Raw genomic sequence first — 22587 nt, 5'->3', positions numbered from 1 at the left:
TCTAATATGTACTGACTTATTTAGAAATAGATGCATTAAAAAATGCTTACATTGCTTTTGATTCATGTTTAATCTGAAATAGCATTTTGGCCACTCTCTTATTTTATATTTAACTTTGGCACACATTTTGTTTCAAACTAGCGAGGCAATTTTTACTTTTAGAAATTCTCCAAGTATTTTTAATAAAATTGAAGTAACTAAAATATGTATGACATTGCACATCACTAAAATCATGTATTGTACTGTTGACTTTTGGTCAAAAAGAGACTGAGCTATCCCTAGGCTATATTTAACTATGGACAGATTGGAAGTAGACTTTCATTTAGGAAGGGGTTCCTCCGATTCTTATTTGTGATTCTAAGACATAGAGGAAGACCGGTAAAGGATACAAGGGGTGATATTGATAATATGGACTCATTTAAAATGGAGTTGCCAGACTTTTAAATGTTATTCTACAGAAATTGCCTCTCTTGTGAATTAATTTGCCTTAGAGAGAGACAGAATAAAGAGGTTAAAAAAAAAACAACTAAATGATATAAAACCAAAACAAAACCATAAATGAAACCTTTGCTATAATGCAATGCATTGGATTGAGAATATGGTAGTTGCTATTGCAAGTGGATATGCATCCTGTTTACTGGTGTCTGAGCTCAGGAATAGAACTAGAGAGGATCTTTAGGTGAACCATGGCTTGGACTCCTTGCCACTACTCTTGGAATCCCAGCTCCCTCATGCATAGCACAGACAAATGATTTGTGGAATCATTTTAAGAACAGGAAATAATCTATATGGCTGTTTACCCGGGATACCTTAGGGCCTCAGTAAAGGTTGATAATTTCTTACTGCTAGGAAACAGAAATGCTTTCTGTCTTTTCCTTCTTTCCTCCAAAATCTCAGTGTGTATAATGAGGTTTTATGGCTAACTTGTCTGAAATCAAAATTCTGAATATTTGCAAATCGATTACTGGAACGTTCACATTGGTTTTAGGTGACTCTTCACTGGCCTGCCAAGTGGCATATAGTGCATTCTTTCAGGAGTTTTCTCCGTTGAGTAGGTCCATTTAAAAAGTGATTGTCATCTTGATACAACTTGAGGAAAAAGTGAATACACTATTTTGTATTTGAAGTGGCTGTTGATGTTTTCTTCTTTAGGAAATAAATTTATGACTTTAGACATTTTAGAGTTGAATTTGGAAGTTAATAAATATTTTCTCTAAATGATTTCATTTCTCCCTCATAACACTAGGTTGTAGGAAAGAGTTTTCTTATGTTATAAAAAAGAAAAATTGAGGCAATCAGTCTAAAAGGAGAATTGGGACTCATCTGTAGGTTATTTTAGTAAAAATCCTCTCTGCCTCACTGCGTTCACTACTATAAAATGTAAAACAGCTCTGGCAATAGCAGTAAGAGTTCAGAGTCAATGTACGGAGAAATCCTTTTCGTGTTAGGTCATGGTAAGTCTAGTAACTGGATTTTTTTAGAGTGCTGTCTTAATTTTGCTTTGTGCCTAATCGTTGTCATTGAAATACAGAAAGGCTTTTTCCTGGAGACTATCATTATCTGCTTTCTCTTTCACTTAACAGTTATTTACGGAGCACACATACAGTGTGTGTCTGGTGCTGAGCTTATGAGCAAAATGACACAGTCCTGGTTTCATAAAGCTTACATTCCAGTTGTTAATGATTACAATTTTTGGCATCTTTTCAACAATGTCAAGCAATGGCAGTTGAAGAATGAGTAAATAGCTGTGTTTAGAAAATGATCCAATATTTTAGCCTTAGGAGTAATCACAATATTACAGTTTTTACAAGCAAGTCAAGTGATTCTGATATTCATACTTATTTTTCAGATCCAGTCCGTGTTTGTCCAATTTCCTTTTATACTATGTTCTCCCCAAATCCTAACATTCCATAACTGGACAGACTCTTCTTGGTTTTGCAGTGTTCAAACATATTTCCTGCTTCCTGTGCTTGGTACACTCTGGGTCTAGCTATGCTTTTCTGCCTTGTTAAACTTCAAGTCGCAGCTTAAATATCATTTCCTCAAACAACCTTCTCCTTTTACCTGATTTATTGCAGGCCTTTCAATGACATTCATTTTTTTTTCCTTTGTAAAAAGATGCCCAATTTTACTCATATTCTATTTGTATTTTTAAAGTCATATATTCAGTTCCTCTTTGTTTCTTGATACATAAATATGCTCAATAAATATTCATTCAGTAAATATAGTGTTGGATATTTATGTACTTTTTCTCAACATTTAATAAGAAATTGATGTCATTAAGTGAACAAATATTTTAGTGCTTACTGTACAAAGAATGTACTTTTACATTAAAATTTTCAGAAAACAGGTTTCAGTAATTTCTGCATTATCTGAAATTCATTTAATGCTAGAACACACTATTGGTTAAAATTCACAGTTGAGTTAGAATTAAAATATTTTAGGAGTTCCTCTTCATCATCAGAAGCAAAGCAATGGAATTCTATTTCCATTTGATAAAATTATTGTAATTTTTTATGATAAATTCTGAGAGATTAAAATATTACCTGACTTTTTATTTATCATTTTAAGGTATATGCAATTAAATGCTTTTTAAGTTAGTGGATTTTCATATGATTCTTGGAAAAGAATGATGTGATAAGAAACAGTTTTACAAAATAAAAACTAAAACTTCTTATAATTTTTATAAGACTTTTACTTTTTAATATATGTTATACACATGTATTTATCAAATAATTTGTATGTTTTGATAAATCTGCAAATAATAAAACATCAGAAGGCATTATTTAAGCTTTGTTGTTGCTACTGCTAAAATCATTACTTAAAAAAAAATCTTAAGAGTTAAAATTTGTTCATTCAGACCGTGTATTACTTATTTAAAACCTTGGTTCTACTTGTTATCTGTTATTTAATGTTAAATCAATTTATTTAATTGTAACATTTAAAAGAATCCTACAAGTTTACAAAGACTTGACACAGCATATTTGTCCTTGCCCAAAAATACATTTGCTCTCCTTATAATAATTTTTCATTACTAAGTTGCTGCCTTCTTGTGGCAACTTCATTATTTTTATTCTGATAAGTGAGGCAATGATAGAAACTTTAAGTATTAATCTTAACAACAATGAAAGTAATGTCATGTACTAAATTAAATTGTGATATAATATTTTCACCTCATATTCCCAAACAAGCATCCCAAATGTCAAACTACATCATCTAAAATTTGACCTTTAGTTTATTATATATAAATGGTAAATGAGGTCTAGTGCCAAGAATGTAATTTTGGTTTCCTACATTTTGGAAGCCAGAACATCTCTTAGATTTGGGAACAGAACATTTTCTACAATAATGGTACAATTATATGTATATGAAAAAGCAGTTTTTAGGCTTTTATATCTTAATTTATTATGATATTATAAAGGATATTGTTGAAATGTAACATTTTTCTAAATGTTGACTAAGTTGATGGGCTTTTAGAATTTAACATGTCATAGCAACAGATTTTATAACAGTATAATAATTATAAAGTATGTTGCAATCAAGCCATTATAATTAACAATGTAAAAACAATTTAGAATTTTTATCCTTTTGAGATATTTTTAAAAGCCTCATACTCTAATCATCCTAAATAGTTTACAAGGAATTTTGAGTAGTTGACGCTCTTCTGTCCCTACAATACCACAAGTATGGTATTTGTGCTATTGTATTTATGGTATTATATGTATGCTATCATACTAATTTTACTAGTAAGAAAACTTAATAAGATAATAAATGTCTTGTCCAGAATTAGACAATGAGTAAGTGGTGGAACCAGGATAAGAGTCTAATAGATTTTCTACTGTAAAGAGTTACTCTGCTGTATAGATTTATGCAATAAATTACATTGATGTCTCAATATCCATATGCCCAAATATATGAGAGAAACATACATTTAAAAAATTTATATTGCCACAGTGTTTCTCCTTTAAGTTTTACATTGCTAGACAAAGTGCTTTCTAATTACTTAGATTAATTTCACTTCTCACAAACCTTGTCAGATTAGATCAATTGTCTACATTGTGGTAGATGAAGTTACCTGACTAAGCTTATCCAGAGAATAAATGGTGAAGTCACATTAGAATGCACAGCTCAGGACTATAATTTAGAGCCAAAAAAGCTACTATTCACTTCTACTTACGATGTCCACCAAAAAATCATAGCAGACGAATATAATTGCATCTCATAATAATGAGCACTTAGATGTAATAAAACTGCAGAAAATAAATACATTTGATATTGCCTCTTTAAAACATAAAAACATAAAATAATAAAAACCAAAGGAGATATTAAATTTATCATAAATCAGAATTTCTAGAGTAGACTTCTGGTCATTGATGGTTATAAAAATCTCCTCATGTTGATATACCATGCAGCCTTGGTTGAGAACCGTGGGAAGAGGGCAGAGGCTGACAACACTTCAGTGTAAAAGACCACAGAGTAACTATTTGGGGCTTTACTACCTATATGGTCTCTCTCTCAACAGCTTAACCTAGCCATTGTGTGTGAAGGCAGTTATAGGCAAAGTGTGAAGAATGAGCACGGCTGTGTCCCAATACAATTTTATTTGTGGTATTGTTTGAATTTTATATAATGTTATGTTGAAAATATTTTAATGTAAAATTTTAAAATATAAAATTATAAATTACATATCTATTTTCAATATAAATTTAAATTACTTTTTGCATTACCTTTTGGCAACTGCAAATGTTGCATAGATAGATAGATAGATAGATAGATAGATAGATAGATAGATAGATAGATCCATATAGCATCTATCTATTCCCTAGATAATTGAGTGAATGAATAAATGAAATATATCCAATCAAAATTGCCCACGAAATGGTATTGTATCTTCTCCACTGAGAATGTTCATCAGTTGAGAGTGGAGATTAATGTTCTCAAGAGCAGCAGTTTTTCACTTGACACATATATTTGAAAAATATGGTAAATATGGCTGTAGAGATAGTTACATGAACCAAGAAGAAAAGTATATTTATCTACGGTTTGGCCTGATCTTAGGACTTTTGTATTTTTCTCATGTTTTCAAACAAATAGAATTTTCTTTTTAAAATTATATCAGTGGACATATGCATGAACTTTTCTTAATGGGAGTCTGTTTGTGGGTGGCATTATCTTTTGGCAATTGCAAATGGTGCTTGCTGCTTCTTTGTGTTTTCTGTGTGTAGCTAGAGAGATTGCAAGCTGAAAATACCTTGGAGTGGGACAAGAGGGAAATACTTGAAACAGAAAAGCAGGGACTGGAGAGAGAAAATAGAAGGCTGAAGATCCAGGTGAAAGAAATGGAAGAGCTCTTGGATAAGAAAAATAGATTAAGTGCAAACTCTCAAAGTTCTGATTTCAAGATGTCACAAATTGATCTGCAAGAAAAAAACCAGGTATGGGTGCTCCTTGGAGCAAATTCTCACTGTCTAATCTCACTCTGATGCCTACTCAGAGTCTGTCTTCACTCGTACAGACCTCCACATTTGGATATTTCCTTTTGTGCTAGCTAATACCTGATACTCCTTGCTCTTTTGCTCACTAGGATGTAAAATAATGTTGTTCATACATCTGAAACAAAGTGTGTCAAATGTTAAAATATGACAAATCTTCAGACAGTTTCAGGATTTCCAAAAGGAAGAAGAAAAATGAAGTAAGAAATAGACCTTTCTGGTTTTTTGTTTCTTATTAAAGCTTTGTCTCAGTATTTTCTAAGCTATTGATCTTATTTCCAATAAAGATTTTTTCATTAATTCAAGCAACTATACGATAAGCATTTGCTGGTAGCTATGGTAAGTATCTGCATAAACGTTTAAATTTAGCTGAAACTCACTGTTTTCTGGTTCTTTTTTGTCAGTTTCAGAACGATTATTTTTGAGCTAATTAAATGCATAATTTTTCAAATAATTTTTCCAGCCTATAGTATAAATCTTAAAACCAGGATAACATTCAGAATTGGAATTTGGGAAATTTAATTTTGGATGTGTTTTATCCCCAAGCCAGTAGATACAGTTTATGCTATAGATGGACATTTTTTTGATAGTTTACAGATTTTTAAATGTGCTTTTAATGGCAGTCTTACAGTTTTAATGTGGGTTCGTGTCAATATGCTGCAAATTATATTTACCTTGTTTCTATTTTTCAATTATATATAGCATCTTAATGCACAATTCTATTTCTCACTCAATTTCTTTAACAGTTTTAAAAGGTGAATTTGATAAGTTCATAGTTTTGAGATACATAAGTCATTCATACTCATATAAGCTCTAAAAGCTAAATGGCCAGAAAAATTGAATTCCATATTGTTTTGTCATTCTTTCATGAATCTAGGGATTTATTGCAAATGCAAGGTTAAATTGTATTAGTGTTTCATGACCTAGCAATGCAAATATCTAAAGTTAAATGTTATAGTCCGTGACCATAATTTGCTATTATATTGATTCATAAACTATAATAATGTATTTGATTCTGACATATGTATACTGATAAATCTGTAGACATCTTATTTTGGAGATCTCTGCTCTAAAAAGTACAGAATTATCTCAATTATGGACTGCGGTTTGATTATAGAAATACTTTTTATTCGATTTATTTAAACAACACAAACATTTATTCGTATTCTTCTCTGTGTCAGTCACTGTTCTGTAGGCAGGTAATGAGAATATTAATTAATGAATCGTTATCCCCACCCAGCATGGGCTTAGAGTCTATATAGGGTGTCAAACACACACATTTTTATAAATAAAACATTATAATGATTGCTAAGAACAAAGTGGAAAGGGACACAGATTAAGAAGCAATTGATTATATTTAATTTTGGCACCTTTCTAGTTGTATCAAAATGTGATAATATAAAGTATGTCTTTCAGGACATGTTTGGAGCTCTCATTGGTGTAACCTGTCATCAGGGCACACCGAGTCCAGACCTGGTCTCTTTGACAATGTAGTTATTTGGGCCAGGACTAAGCAGAACTTGGAAACTGGGAGGATCCTCGAAGGTCTAAGTCAGTGGGTATGCTGATCACTTAGAAGACTGTAGGATTTTTTAAGTAATATCATTTTGATGGTGGGGGTGGTGTTGGTGATTTTTACCCTCTTCATTACAAATTCAGACTATCTGCTGGAACTAAAATAATCACTTATTTTGGAACGGTAGCAAGCCAAAATTCTTAGTGCAACAGGAACTTCCCCAGAAGCTCAAAATGTCAAGATTATGATGTCCTCAAATGTCAAATGAATCAGAGCTGTGTACAGAACATGCCAAGGTTTAGGGAATAATGTAGATTTTATCATAACACAAAACCATACTGTAGTTTTAACATTATTTCAATAAGAATTAATTTATATGTATATAAGTACCATAGATGAATACCATGGTGCTATGTGTGTATATATATGTATATATATACCATGTATGAGTACCATGTCTATATATGTGCAGAAGTTCCATACATAAGTGAGGCAGTGAAAAAAGGTGCTAGCATGTAAGGGACACTAGTGCAAACACTGCATGATTATTAGTCTCTAAAAGAAATATAAGATCTCTTACTACATGACATTTGCATTTACATCACATTTACCAAAGGTTTGTGGCAGACATAAAGCTATCTGCTACTCATCAAGAACCCCCACATAAATTGTAAAAAATATGTTAGGTTTTAATATTCTTATTGTTCAATAAAATTTTTATAAGTCCCTATTAATTCAAAAAGGTAGGACTTTTCACATGGTTTTACATTTGTTTTTTTATTTTAATGGTATTGGGAATGCATTTTTAAAGAAAACGACTTCCAGTTTTAAATCGCACTATTAATTCAAAGACAAATAATTTTCTTTACTTGAGTAATCTCATCACGTAAATCCCCACTGAGTAGTTGCTTTTATATACTATGTTTAAGGATATGTGTACATCATTCTTTTACAACTTAAAAAATGCAATAATACACTTGAACTTTTATAGGATAGACTGGAAAATTACTACTCTGGTAGTAACTATATTTAAAGCATAAACCAATGTAATAGACTTTTCTAGAACAACCATTGCATGAAGATCTTTCGATTTGCTGTTGCTCTTGGAAATAGTGGCACTGTTCCATGGTCCCGTGGCATCAGCATAATTGACAAAACGACACCAGACAACAAAACTTCAGTGGCAGTATCGAGTGGTCTTCTCAGCATGAAGTCTGCATTATAAATGATGGCAAAGATGTTTAAGACCTAGATTTGTAAAAACATAAGTAAATCCAAGAGTATGCTTTAAGGAAGAGAAATGCAGCTCATTTGAAAGTCTGATTTCACAGACAACAGCAAATTATGTTAGTGATGCTTGATCATTAGAATGTACATTTCCATCCAACATTAAAAAAATCCACCTGTCCTTATTGGACTAACTGATATGACTTAAAGTTTTTTAAAAAACGTCTTCAATAGACTCAGAAAATGTGAATTCAATAATTTGAGCTATTTGTCAGAATTTTTTCTTAGTTTTCTTTCACAAGATCAAGATAGCTAAAACATTTAAGTGTGTTAAAAATTATAGTGGCATCGCAAATGGTGTATACATGTCACACTGTGTTCAAAAAGCTCTTGCTTTTTGAATCTCCATGTTTTATAACATATATTAGTAAAATAGCATATCTATATAACATAAATAAGTTAACATATTTAAAAAGTAAAAGTCGGTAAGCTCATAACTTTATAGGAACATAAAAAGAACACATATCAACTATTCTATTTATCCCATTAGTTAATGAAGAAACCAGTAAGTTATTACAGCCAGTTCAAAGGAGAATCTAAGTGTCATACAACTAGGCACCCAGTCATACCAAAATGAATGTGCTTAATGGATGCAAGACCGGCTCTTCCATGCGAGTGGGGAAGTAAATTGCACTGTCACCAGATAACGTTGTCCCACACGTTTATGGACAAGAATCAGTTGTATTGCCATGGCTCATCTATAAATTACAGGGTTTTGTGTAAAATAGCTTAATGATATCAACGTTGCAGGACATTATAGAATCAGAAAATCTTACCCAAGGAATGTGTTAGACACAACTTCCAGGAATCTTTGTTGATAATTGCAAAGTCTTTCCCAATTTTCCCTGGCAATATAAGTTACTTGATGTGCGTGTGTGATAAGTCTATATATGGGTACATCAACAAACACATGGGAAGTGTTATTCTAGTCTGGGGATGGACAAACTTTTTTGTAAAGATCAAGATGGTAAATATTTTAAACTATTTAAGTAAGCCACATAAGTCTCTATGGCATATCCTTTTGAAAAATTATAAGCCTTTGAAACCATAGAGAATATTTCATGGGTGGCACACAAACAGGTCTGGAGCCAGATTTGGTTCATAGGTCATGGCTTGTTGCCTCCTGCTGTAGCCCAGGGGTCTCCGGCTGACGTGGACAGAAGGGGGGCCAAGAATGAAAATGTGACAAAGTTAGGTACAGGGTGACCAAAGAAAACAGCACATCTCCCTGCTGATAATTGTTGGTTGGTTAGTAGGAAAAAAATATGTGGAAATAGTTGTCCTCCAAAGAAAAGTCTTTCCCCTCAACTGGAATTGCAATTTTCCACATTTGCACATATCCTGTGGATCTACATTTTTATGCAAATTCTCAGAGTTCCCCTATCTTTCCAGTCTTTTATTTTCTTTGCCTTTAATTTATTGGAGAGTAGCTGGAAGTCTTTTCCTGAAACTCATGGGGGTATGTGGCCACCAAAGCTCTGACCCTGAACTGAATAGACACCATTTCTCATAAACAGTTCACTGTCATCATCCTCAGGTCATGAAATAGCCTCTCAGATAATATTTTCTGGAAGTTGATGGAAAACTTCGTACTGTCGATGTAAGATATAAACCTCCTTCATTCTGAAACCTGATCTGCTTCTGTAGGTCTAGGATAAGGTCTGAGATTGTGCACTTCTACGAGCCTTCCAGGTGATGCTGATTCTGCTGGTCCACAGACTGCACTTTGAGTAGCAAGCACTTTGCCTATGGCAATTATTAATAATTTATCTGCACCCTTGCATCGAATCTCTCACTTGCAATTCATTTCTACTCTACTACCAGAGTTATTTTTTGTCTTTGATTACACGTTTCCACCCATTTTCACCTTTTAGTCATTTGAATGACTCCATGCTTTCTTCCAGCACAGGATTTTTCCATAGGTTTTTCTTTCTGGAGGAAAAAAGTATCATTTCATATATAAATTTATTTTATTACCAGGTTTCTCTGAGATGATCAAGCTCATGCTCCTGTAGGTAAAGCAAACAAGTAACTTAAATGCATGTGCACATTTAGGCAATATCACAGCTGGGCAGAGATAGGAAATCAAAAAGCAGCATGGATTCCCTAGTACCTCTCAGTCCCCAGCATTATATGGGTCAGAGGTTTGAGCTATCACTTCATTTAGCAACCTCTTTATAGATATATAGGACCTTTTCTGAAACACAAAACTGGTAGTTATAGTGACAACATATTCATCTAACCAGTACCTATCTGCAGCATGCTTACTAGTGCAGCATCCACCTGAGCCCAGTGCTCTCCTATTGCTTGTTTGCCTGTTAGAGATCTGCTTTTGTTGCAGCTTCTGGCAGCCCTTCTCATGAAGCCTGCTGCAGTTCCTCTCTGGTCTCATTTGTTTTCTTAAGTCATGGTAATTCTTCTGATATTAACTATGATTTTGCTTTCTTAGAAAAGCCTTTCCTGATCTACCTGAATAGATCATATAGCTGTTGTGGTTTTTGCAATTGTCTAGTTGTTTGTAAGATCATTTGATTAGTATCTATTGTATGTGACTAGGAGATGAATGAAAGATTGCATTACATTTGTTAATTCATATATCCCCACAACCTGGCACACTTTTCTCATACTAGGCCTTGAAAACATTCATGAAAGGGATAAATTTTTTAAAAGAATTAGGGATTTGTAGTTTAAGATAAGCAATAATTTGTGTGCATGAGTCATCATACTAAAAAATAAAGGTGAATGAGTTTTCATAGATGCATGAAGAGAGGGAAGCTAGGCTCCAGAAGTCAGGATGAATGGATATCTAATATTGACATAATTAAGAGGCATAGACAGAGGGGAGTTTCACATGCAGAAAAGCGTAATTCTGGAGTTAAATATCTTCCCCTGGGCTTGAGAAATCAAAAAAGAACTTTAGATACCTCCCTGATCCTAAACCCTTTTTATGCTCTTACACTCCCTTTCCTCCCTTTGTTCACATTTTTGAAATTTCAGGAGGGCAGAGAAAAGATGTAAGACAAATGAAAGGCAGGGAAATGAAAAGTGGGGTTTGTGCTCACTACAAAAGGATTAGACATAATAACCAGTGAGAGAACAAACACGCAAGTGTAATATTTATCAAGAGAAGTTTTGATATTTCTGTGACAAAAATGTAGAATTGCAGTTTCCAGACATTATTTTTATATGATCTATAGTATAAATAGTATGATCTATAGTATCTATAGTGTAAATGCTGATTTGCTTTATCCAATATATGACACAAAGTCTTCTTTATAATAGCTCAGTTCTTCCACTGATAAGCCGTCTATGTATTCTCTATTGCAAACAATACTTTTGAAAATGAAAAGTTATTGGAAAAAGTGGTCCATATTCTTTTGAGAAAAGCCCCATGTCTCAGGCAAAGTGTTTTGGAAGCTTGTTTACTGAAATCATTCTGGCAACTGAATCCCTTCATTCAGATCACATAATGGATTGCTTTCAGAAAGTCAATGTGCCCAGGCAGTAATGATGTGTCTTAGGAAACTGATGAATTCATCTAAAAGTTGAAAGGCCATTAAAGTTGATTCCTAATGAATTTGCATTAATGACAGTAGTCAATATTCAAGGAATTACAATGTGTTTATTTTGTTTAGTAACTTTGGCTTCAAAAATAGTTTATTTCATCAGTGGTTTAGCAGGCAAACCTATCAATTTGTTAAATTTTCCTCATATGATATGTTGTTTTTCTTCCAAATCTTACTATTATTTATAAAATCATTCATTTAAGAATACACAATTACAGTTTTTACTGTTATAAAATAGAAATTATTATAGATAACATTATATTGGATCATTTCCTGTTTTTCTTTAACTGTTTACATAGCTTCTATAGCTGAAATACCCTGGAAATTCTATTTTTAAATGTAGCTATTAATAAAAATTTATGTTATTATGGAGAGATTTTGATATATGGAAAAGTTCAAGTTTTTAAAATATAAAATGTGTTATATTTTGGTAATTAAATTGGAAAATCATTTATTTTGAAGAATGTCCTGCTTGCAGCAAGTGCTAAGCTACGTGTAGGTCCTGTGTAAATTCATAATTTAGTTATTGCATGAAACGTAGAAATACATCCATGATTTTGTGTACATTTTAAAGTGTATAGGTGGGATTATTGGGTTGAGTGGAACAATGGTCTTTTGCCAAGTAATTTCTGAAGTTAGCAGAGATAAAGAATCATAGTTTTAAAGTACCATTTCTTAATGCCATGTAGAAAGCATGTACTGAAAGTTCCCTACTGGTTTGAAACAATCAATAAATTGCAAAAGTAGTATGACATTTACCCTAATGTAATATGATTGCTCATGCCTACTCTCAAATGCATGCACACACACACAGAATTGAATTTTACAAATCTAATTCTAAAATAGGAGATTTATTCTTTTCCCTGTTATATGATTCTCTGCTGAAGCAAAGCTAAGTGGTAAGGTTTTGTATATATGAAACGTTATTACTAAGAATAAATTAGTGATAGGATAAGTTTTACATCCTTTTACTTTCCTATTCTCTTATTCCGATCACTGCTATGTTTTGCTAAAATCATGAATTTTAAATCTCAGTCCCTACTAAATATAGTGTTTAGCACATCCTCATAACTGTGTGTTAAATGCATAAGTTTAAGTATTGATGCTTCTGTTATCACTATTTGAATTTAATCATGTTTTCTGATTTGTTTTCAACTCTTATACTTACCTTTTATTCTATCATTAAGGCAAATGTAAGGTTATTGGAAGTTCATATTATCCTTTAAAATCTCCTTCATATGTATCAAACAGATGATATGTTAACCCATATCCAATTAAAACAAAGATGCAAAATTTGACAATTTAAATCACTTATATTTAATAAAATATCATAGCAAAAATTGTGACATTTATGAATGTCAGCTGTGAAATTATATGTTTTTTAATGTTTGATGTAACTAGCATACTACTAATAATCCACTATATTATTACAAAATAATTTTGCAGTTCACATCACGGTTATCAGTTGACATATATTAGCTTGATTTAAAGCAATGATGAGATAAATAATTATTTACCTTACTATTTAAAAGGACATAAAACACTATGGTTACAAAGATTATTTAAAATTAAAACTAAAATGCAAGTTTGAGTTAAAATCATAAGATTAGTGTAAACTCAGATAACTTTAATAGATCTGAGCCATTCACTATTCTTTTTTCTTCTCTTTTTCATTAAAGTGAAATTATATCACATAAAATTAACCATTTTAAAGTGAACATTTAGTGGCATTTAGTAGATTCACAATGTTATGGGACCACCCTGTCTATTTAATTCCAAAGCACCTTCATCACCGTAAAAGGAAACCCTGTAAGCATGATGCAGTAACTCCTCATTCCTCCCTTCCCTAAGCTCCTAGCAACCTCACTTCTGCTTTCTGTCATTGTAGATTTCTGGATCTTTCATATAAATGGAATCATACAATATATAATCTTTTATGTCTGGCTTTTTTTTTTTTGAGACAGAGTCTCGCTCCTTCGCCCAGGCTGGAGTGCAGTGGCGTGATCTCGGCTCACTGCAAGCTCCGCCTCCCGGGTTCACGCCATTCTCCTGCCTCAGCCTCCCGAGTAGCTGGGACTACAGGCGCCCGCCACCACGCCCGGCTAATTTTTTATATTTTTAATAGAGACGGAGTTTCACCGTGTTAGCCAGAATGGTCTCGATTTCCTGACCTCGTGATCCGCCCTCCTCGGCCTCCCAAAGTGCTGGGATTACAGGTGTGAGCCACTGTGTCCGGCCTATGTCTGGCTTTTTAAATTTTTCGTAATGTTTTCAAGGTTCATGCACATTGTAGCATACATCATTACTTCACACCTTTTTGGGTACTTCATTCCTTTTTGGCCTGTCTGGTATTTGTTCATTTCTACATCTGCTGGTGGATATTGAGTCGTTTCTGCCTCTAGCTCTTTTGAACAGTGCTGCTCTAATCATGCATGCACATGTATTATTTGAATACATGTTTTCAATTATTTGGGGTATATATCTAGGTGTAGAGTTGCTGAGTCGATGGTAATTCTATCTGTAACTTTTGGAGGAACCACCAAATTGTATTCCATAATGGCAGAACCCATTACCTTTCCACCAGCAATAAGTGAGGGTTTTTATTTCTCCACATCCCTGGCAACACTTGTTATTTTGTGGGTTTTTTTGTTGTTGTTGCTGTTGTTTTTTTGAATTATACTCATCCCAGTGGGTTTGGTTTCTCATTGTGATTTTCCTTTGCATTTTCCCAATGACTAATAATGTTGAAGATATTTTCATGTGTTATTCGCCATTTGTATATCTTCTTAGCAGTTATGTGTGCTCAAACTCTTTGAGTAATTTTAAATTGAGTTGTATTTTTGTTGGAAAATTGTAAGAATTCTTTATATATTCTGGATACTCTACTCATATGTATGAAATGCAAACATTTTGTCATGTTTTCGCTTTCTTTTGATACATGCAGTTTTACATTTTGACAAATTCTATTTTTTTTTTGTCGTTTATGCTTCTGTTATCATATCTAAAAACCCATTGTTAAACCCAAGATTTTCCCCTATGTTTATTTCTGATACTTTTATACTTTTACCTGTCATATTTATACCATTAATCTATTTTGAGTTAATTTTTGTATATGGTGTAAGAAAGAGATCCATATTCATCATTTTCCATGTGAATATCCAGTTGTAACTGCAACATTTTTTGAAGAGACTATTTTTTTCTGCCACTGAATTGTCTTGGCATACTCATCAAAAATCCGTTATCCATATAGGTATGGTTTATTTCTCAACTATTTTGGTGTCAATTCTATTATTTTGGTGTGAATGTTTATGCCAGTGCTATACTGTTTTGATTGCTGTAAGTTTTGACATCAGGAAGTGCGAGTCCTTCAACTTTCCTCTTTTTCAATTATTTCATTTTGGGTATTCAAAGCCTCCTGAAATTCCATATGAATTTGAGAATCAGCTTCTCCATTTTTGCAAAAAAAAAAAAAAAAGAAAAGAAAAAACGCCATTGGAATTTTCAGGGACTTCACTGAATCTTTAGATTGCTTTTCAGAGTATTAACATTTTAATGTTATGTATTCTTGTCTGTGCATATATCTTTCCATATATTTGTGTCTTTTTATTTCAGCAATGTATTGTAGTTTTCAGTTGATAAGTCTTTAACCTCCTTGAATTTATTCCTGTGTATTTTATTCTTTCAAGTGTACTTAAAATGGGATTTATTTTCTTAATTTCCTTTTTAGATTGTTGCTCATATATGGAAGCACAATTAATTTTCGTGTGTTCATTTTGTTTCCTGCATCTTTGCTGAAGTTGTATATTAGCTGTAGTAAATTTCTTTTTCTAGATTTGTTGGAGTTTTCTATATATAAGATCATGTTATCTTATATGTGTTTTATTTTGTCCTTTGCAATGTGCATGTCTTTTACTTCTTTTTCTTGCTGAAGTCCTCTTGCTAAAACTGCTAGTAGAACGTTAAACAGCAGTAATGGAAGGAGGCACCCTTGTATTGGGGCTCATCTTAGGGGGAAGACTTTTAAACTTTTATCATTGATTATTAGGTTAGCTGCAGGTGTTTCATATACCATTTACTATGTTGAGAAAAATTTTCAACTTTTTTCTAATTTATTATTTTTTTTCTCCCTGATCTAGTATTGCATTTTATCATATGCTTTTCTGCATCAACTGAGATGATATGATTTTTCCTTCATTTTGTTAATGTGGTGTTTTATATGACTGATTTTATTATGTTGAACTACTCTTTCGTTCTACATTAAACCCCATTCGCTCATAGTGTAAATTTTTCTTAATATTCTGTTGGATTCCCTTTTCCAGTATTGCATATAGGATAGTTACATCTACATTCATAAAGGATATTGGTGTGTAGTTTTCCTTTCTTGTGCTGTCATGTCTGGCTTGGGGTCAGGGTAATGCTAGATGTTAAAGAACAATAAAAACACCACAAAGCTTTCCTGCCATATTTAAGTTGTCTTTTATTGACTCAGCGATTGCTTGGTTCCATGAACCTTTGACTGCTTTCCAGAGTTCTGACAAAGTGGATTGTGCTGTTTTTCCTTGAGTTTTTCAATGTTTCTGTGGCGAGATGGACACTTGAAGCTGCCTACCTTGCCATTTTTGCTGACATCTCGTCACACCCATTATTGATCTTGGGAAATCTAGGCCAATATTATTAAAGCAACTGTATGCATTCTGCTTACTTTCACGATTAAAAAAATGATTTTAACCTAAATGTTAAATGACATTTTTAAATACATTTTCCTCTATTGGACTTCTTAAAAACATAGCATTCAGTATCAGAGTAATCACAACTTATTACTATAAAAAATCAGTGTGATATTGATTTTGGTCTTCAAACTTAAATAATATTAATGGATTTATTAAGAATACTGTAGTAAGTGATAAAATTTAGCATTGGATAATATACATGTGTATACATATATATTGGTTACTTACATGTTAGGTTTTATTTAAATTTACAGATTTATATGAGTGTATGAATGTATATTATTATTATCCAAAGTTTTAATTGTGTTTAAGTGGCTCTTCGTGTACTGATCCAGATCAAATTTTTATATACCTTCTTTGGTTTGTTGTCACTAAACATAAGGTAATGATTGGTAATTTAGCTTTCTTATACTAGACTATCCACAGTGATTAGTTTTAACAAATTGTGTTTACTCCACCTATGTGATTCCAAAGACATAGTTTGGCATGGTAAAAAAAAAAAAAAAAAAAAAAAAAAAAAAAAAAAAAAAAAAGAATGACAGATGAAACACAGAAGGAAGGCAGGAAAGAAGACAGGGAAAAAAAGGAAAACAAGAAGGAAGGGAGGAAGAAAAAAAAGCAAAGAAAGAAGAGTAAAGGAAAGAAGAACAAAAGAAAAATTAAGGCAATTAGTTGTAGGTAGGAATGCATCGTGGTATCTGTTTGTGTAAATTAAAAGGAAAAAAATAACGACCTAGTCTACTATTTTTATTTCAAAACAGTTATTTTTGTCAATACATCCCTCCCCTCCCCAAACAACCTATGTTAAAGAAAGTTCTATATTCACTGTGAATTTTCATACACGATTACCAATAAAGACTGGCTGTTACACATTAGGAGATATACCTAATGCTAAATGACGAGTTAATGGGTGCAGCAAAACAACATGGCACATGGCACATGGATACATATGTAACAAACCTGCACATTGTGCACATGTACCCTAAAACCTAAAGTATAATAATAAAAAATAAAAAAAAAAAGACTGGCTGTTACAAAATCAGATTTTACCAATAAGTATTTTCACATTTTCATTCACAAAGTAAAAGCATGCACTTAAGTATGTGTTAGATGTGGAAGCATCTCAAATGATCAGTAAAGAGATGTCATCATCAATTACTTTTTAAAAAATAGGAATAGACCAGGGATGAAAAAACTCTGATATTGAATATACGAAATATAATATTTTTGAGAAGTATAGTTTTTTGAGGTTAATAAATTTAGTTTGGAATCAACTGTGAGAAGTTGAAAGACTGGCTGGCTATGTGCATATGATTTTGAGAAACTAATTAAGGTGGTTATCACAATGACAGACTGAAAATGCAGCAGGATCATATCACACATAGGGAGTAAAATTAGATTTCATGAGATTAAAAAATGCATCTGGACCTTAATAGCTTCTTCTGCTGCTTCATATTTGGAATGTAATTTTTGTTTGTATTTTATTCTAATTTTAAATAAGACAGAATTACAGAAATACAAGATAAAAATCCTTTGGTGGGGGAATGCTGGCAAATAGATGACCTTTTATGAAATGGTTTATAAAAGAGATAGGGAATTAGACTGGGAATGGTGGCTCACACCCGTAATCCCAGCACTTTGGGAGGACGAAGAGGAGGATCATTTGAGGCCCAGTCAAATCATTTGACCAGCCTGGCCAACACGGCGGAACACTGTCTCTCCTAAAAATATAAAAATTCACTGAGCACAGTGGTACATGCCTGAAATCCTAGCTACTTCAGAGGCTGAGGCATGAGAATCCTTTCAATCTGGGACGTGGAGATTGCAGTGAGCTGAGATCACACCACTGCACTCCAGCCTGGGCAAGTATAAATAAATAAATAAGAGGGGGAATTGGATAGATCAACAAAAATCAATTAGGTATGAAAATGGAGAGCAACTCTTTTTAGGATGTTTAGATAGTACAGCAGAATTGGCAGATGTACACTAGAATTAAATATTTTGTGAGGTCTATTTCATCATGGTAAGAAGACATTTTAAGGCATAGCAGAATGATGTTATTTTATATCACCAACCCCCTCTAAAGTTGCAAGGTTTTAATAATCGATCACAGAAAATATGAGAACTCCCTGGGCCAGGAGGAGTTTCTAGTGTCACAGATGTGGGCAGGGTATAGGCTGAGGACACAGCACATTTAGCTCCTGAGAAAGTAAGTTGCCTTTTACCTCTAAGGAAAACAAGACTAGTTCTACTGTAGAAATAGTTAATTCTTAGTTCTAGAATTCTAATTTAAAAAGCAACTCATGAAGTCAACAATTGGCTGTTTATTCACATTATATTGTTTTCAGTGCTGTGTTTGACTTCCTCTGAATTCTTTCTTCTTTAGGCATTACATTCTTTCTCAGCCAGGATGAAAGCTGTGCCATAAGAACCAATGGCTTAAGGCTTCAAAGTTTGAAGATGAAAAATAAAAAATTAGCCCTGGGAATGGCTGTTACTAAAAAGTGAAAAAAAGAAAAGAAATGAAAACAGATGATGGTGAAGTTGTGAAATAAAAGGAATGCTTATACACTGTTGGTGGGAGTGTAAATGAGTTCAACTGTTGTGGAAAGGAGTGCGGTGATTCCTCAAAGACTGAAAAACAGAACTGCCATTCAACCCAGCAGTCCCATTACCAGGTACATACCCAAAGGAATATAAATCATTTTGTCATAAAGACACATGCATACTTCTGTTCATTGCAGCACTATTCCCAGTAGCAAAGACATGGAGTCAACCTAAATGCCCATCAACAGTAAACTGGATAAAGAAAATATGGTACATACACATCATGGAATACTATGCAGCCACAAAAAAGAATGGGATTATATACTCTGCAAGCACATGAATAGTGTGGAGGCTATTGTCTTTAGCCAGGTAACGCAGGAACAGAAAACCAAATAAAGCATGTTCTCTCAAGTGGGTGTTAAATGATGAGAACACATGGACACATATGGAAGAACAAAAGACACTGGGTTCTACAGGAGGGTGGTGGGTGGGAGGATGGAGATCAGAAAAAATACCTAATGAGTACTAGGCTTAATACCTGGGTGATGAAATAATTTGTACAGCAAACCCCCATGATGTGAATTTACCTACATGTACCCCTGAACATGAAAACAAAAATAAAAGTAAAAAAAAATTAGCTCCAGGAACCAAAATGTCAGCATACGTTTACTTAGTATATGAATTTAACCAATACCATTTTGGTTTTGTAAAAGCTGTTATTGAACTCAAGAAAACCCAAATCACTACATTTGTTATTTTTCATGCTCAAAACGGTGCATTTGTCTGACTTGTTGATATCATCTAGTTACTTGATTAAGGTAAATTTTGAGATTTGATCCTGGAGAGAAGATAATTTTCTAAAGTTAGTAAGGTCTATATAGTTTCAGTCCTGGGTTAGAAAAGAGCCACAGCCTCCTGATTCTATTAAAAATAACACTTTTTTGATGTATTTTGATAATCAGTAAAACACTACTCTGTAAGTACTGTTTTAGTCAGTTAGATATAAAGAAAAACATACATTAAAACATTCAAACTGTTTAATGCTTTTTACTCGCACACTAACAGTCCAGCCCAGTGGTTCTCAAAATGTAGTTATCTAAAGGAGCAACATTAGCAAATGCAAATTATCAGGCCCCATCCCAGGCCATCTGAATCAGAAACTTTAATGTAGTATCTAAAACCAGCAACATTAGCAAATGCAAATTATCAGGCCCCATCCTAGGCCATCTAAATCAGAAACTTTTGTTGTGGGGCCCAGAAATCTGTTTTAACGAGTTAGAACCTGACCCAAACTAAAACTTAGAAACTTGGAATCTAGCCTATATATTTGCATTGAGTATAGTTATTTATATGATGACTGTCTTTAAAGTGAGGATAGTACATACATTTTTAAGTCATTGTATTGGTTGTTAAGAGGCAACTAATAAATGTGTGGTCCAACTTATAAGAGAAATGGGACCAGAGGCTGGAAAGGAAAAGAAAAAGAATGAAGCCCTTATCCTAGGTTCATGCTTATTATTTGAGTGATTTTGGCCAAGTAATACTCTTTGTAATACACTTCAGTTTCATAATTTCTAAATGCAGAGTTTGGAATAAATAGTTGAGATCCCCTTTACTCCAAAAGTCCATGATCTCATCACGTTTTTCAAAATTTAGCTATGGAGTTTAAATAAATGTCACAAATTTGGGTTCGTGTATACAACACAATATTTCCTTGGAATTTCAGTGTATTTTCACTAAAATGGCTATTGGCTTCTGATGTAGCTTATTGTATGCTTTCTAGTTGCTGGATTTATTTCTTTTTAATTCACACAGTTGAATTTGATATGGTTGTTGACATAATTGAGATATTTTTCATTTCTTATTTCTCTGTGACTGGCCATCACTTTCTGTTTCCCCGTCATTTGATTATGCTTAATTTAATGGCATTTAAATTCCCACAGCATTTGGCAGCCTTTCTAATTCTCTCTAAATTACAGAAAAATAAAGGAGAGAAAGCATCCATACATCAGTTACTAAAAAGAATCATCTCTTTGCTTTTTGATGAACTTTTTTATTTAATTTTCCATTGCATGGTTAGTGTGTGTGTGTGTGTGTGTGTGTGTGTGTGTGTGTGTGGTCCTACTTTAAGACAAACCAGCCAGGCGTGGTGGCTCAAGCCTATAATCCCAGCACTTTGGGAGGCCGAGGTGGGCAGATCACTTGAGGTCAGGAGTTCCACACCAGCCTGGTCAACATGGTGAAACCCTGTCTCTACTAAAAACACACAAATTAGCCGGGTGTCGTGGCACATGCCTGTACGCCTGTAATCCCAGCTACCTGGGAGGCTGAGGCAGGAAAATCACTTCAACCAGGGAGACAGAGGTTGCAGTGAGCCGAGCTGGCGCTACTGCACTCCAGCCTGGGCAACAGAGTGACACTCGGTCTCAAAAGGAAAAAAAAAAAACTAACCAAACAGGAAGTCAATAAAGCTAAAGAAAGTGTAATTTAACAGGAAGTCAATAAAGCTAGTGTAATTTTAGGCCAGGCGTGGTGGCTCACACCTGTAATCCCAGCACTTTGGGAGGCCGAGGCGGGCAGATCACGAGGTCAGGAGATCGAGACCACTGTGAAACCCCGTCTCTACTAAAAATATAAAAAATTAGCCAGGCGCGGTGGCGGGTGTCTGTAGTCCCAGCTACTCCGCAGGCTGAGGCAGGAGAATGGCGTGAACCCGGGAGGCGGAGCTTGCAGTGAGCCGAGATGGCGCCACTGCACTCCAGCCTGGGAGACAGAGCGAGACTCCGTCTCAAAAAAAAAAAAAAAAAAAAAAAAAAAGAAAGTGTAATTTTAAATCACTTTCATACTTCACAGGCAGTTCCTATTCTATTACTCTGAAAACACATTCATCCATGTATTTCCAATATATGAATAAATTTACATACAGAGACAGTGCAATTTCATTAGATGTTCTTATCTCCTGCAGCAGTGTTTTTAAAAGTTGGATCATGGTCCTATCTCTGCCAGATAGGGTGCTTTCTGAAGTAAAACTTTGGAATTACTAGGCATGTAACTTGGGACCCAGGAGCACATATATTTTAAAACATAGGTAATTTTTATGTGCACTGTATTTGGAAAATGACATCACCACCAATTTTCTCATAATACATTATAATAACCTTTGCAATATGCAAAATATTTTAGGTTACAGTATGTCCTCAAATAATGTCTTTCATCATAACAGTAAGAGAAACAAAATCTGTTCCCTGCTGGAGTCACTATGTCGAGTTTGAGACTCTCCCCATGTCTGCACGGGTTTTCTCCAGTAACTCCTGTTTCCTCCTACATCCCAAAGACGCATCTGCTAGGTGAATTGGCATGTGTAAATGGTCCTAGGCTGCGTGACTGTGGGTGTGTGAGTGGCCCTGCAATGGGATGGTGTCTTGTCCAGGTGGGTTCCCACTTGGTAC

At 33.8% G+C, this 22587-nt stretch overlaps 1 protein-coding gene across 3 annotated transcripts in view; it reads left to right on the top strand.

The window, feature by feature from the left end:
• Positions 1-22587, top strand: part of CCDC102B (coiled-coil domain containing 102B) — a 338340-nt gene that overhangs the window by 174409 nt on the left and 141344 nt on the right. For 2 of the 3 annotated variants that reach the window (XM_030810285.1, XM_003264327.4), the window contains one exon: positions 5226-5435. In XM_030810285.1, coding sequence (XP_030666145.1) covers positions 5226-5435 — 210 coding nt within the window. Of the gene's footprint in view, positions 1-5225; positions 5436-18977; positions 19112-22587 lie in introns of those variants that run through there. The other variant, XM_030810286.1, reaches the window with a different exon arrangement.

The sequence above is a fragment of the Nomascus leucogenys genome, chromosome 4, assembly GCF_006542625.1.
Source record: "Nomascus leucogenys isolate Asia chromosome 4, Asia_NLE_v1, whole genome shotgun sequence".
Lineage (NCBI taxonomy): Eukaryota > Metazoa > Chordata > Mammalia > Primates > Hylobatidae > Nomascus > Nomascus leucogenys.
The sequence above is the reverse complement of the archived record's forward strand: the minus strand, read 5'-3'. Positions and strand labels throughout refer to the sequence as shown.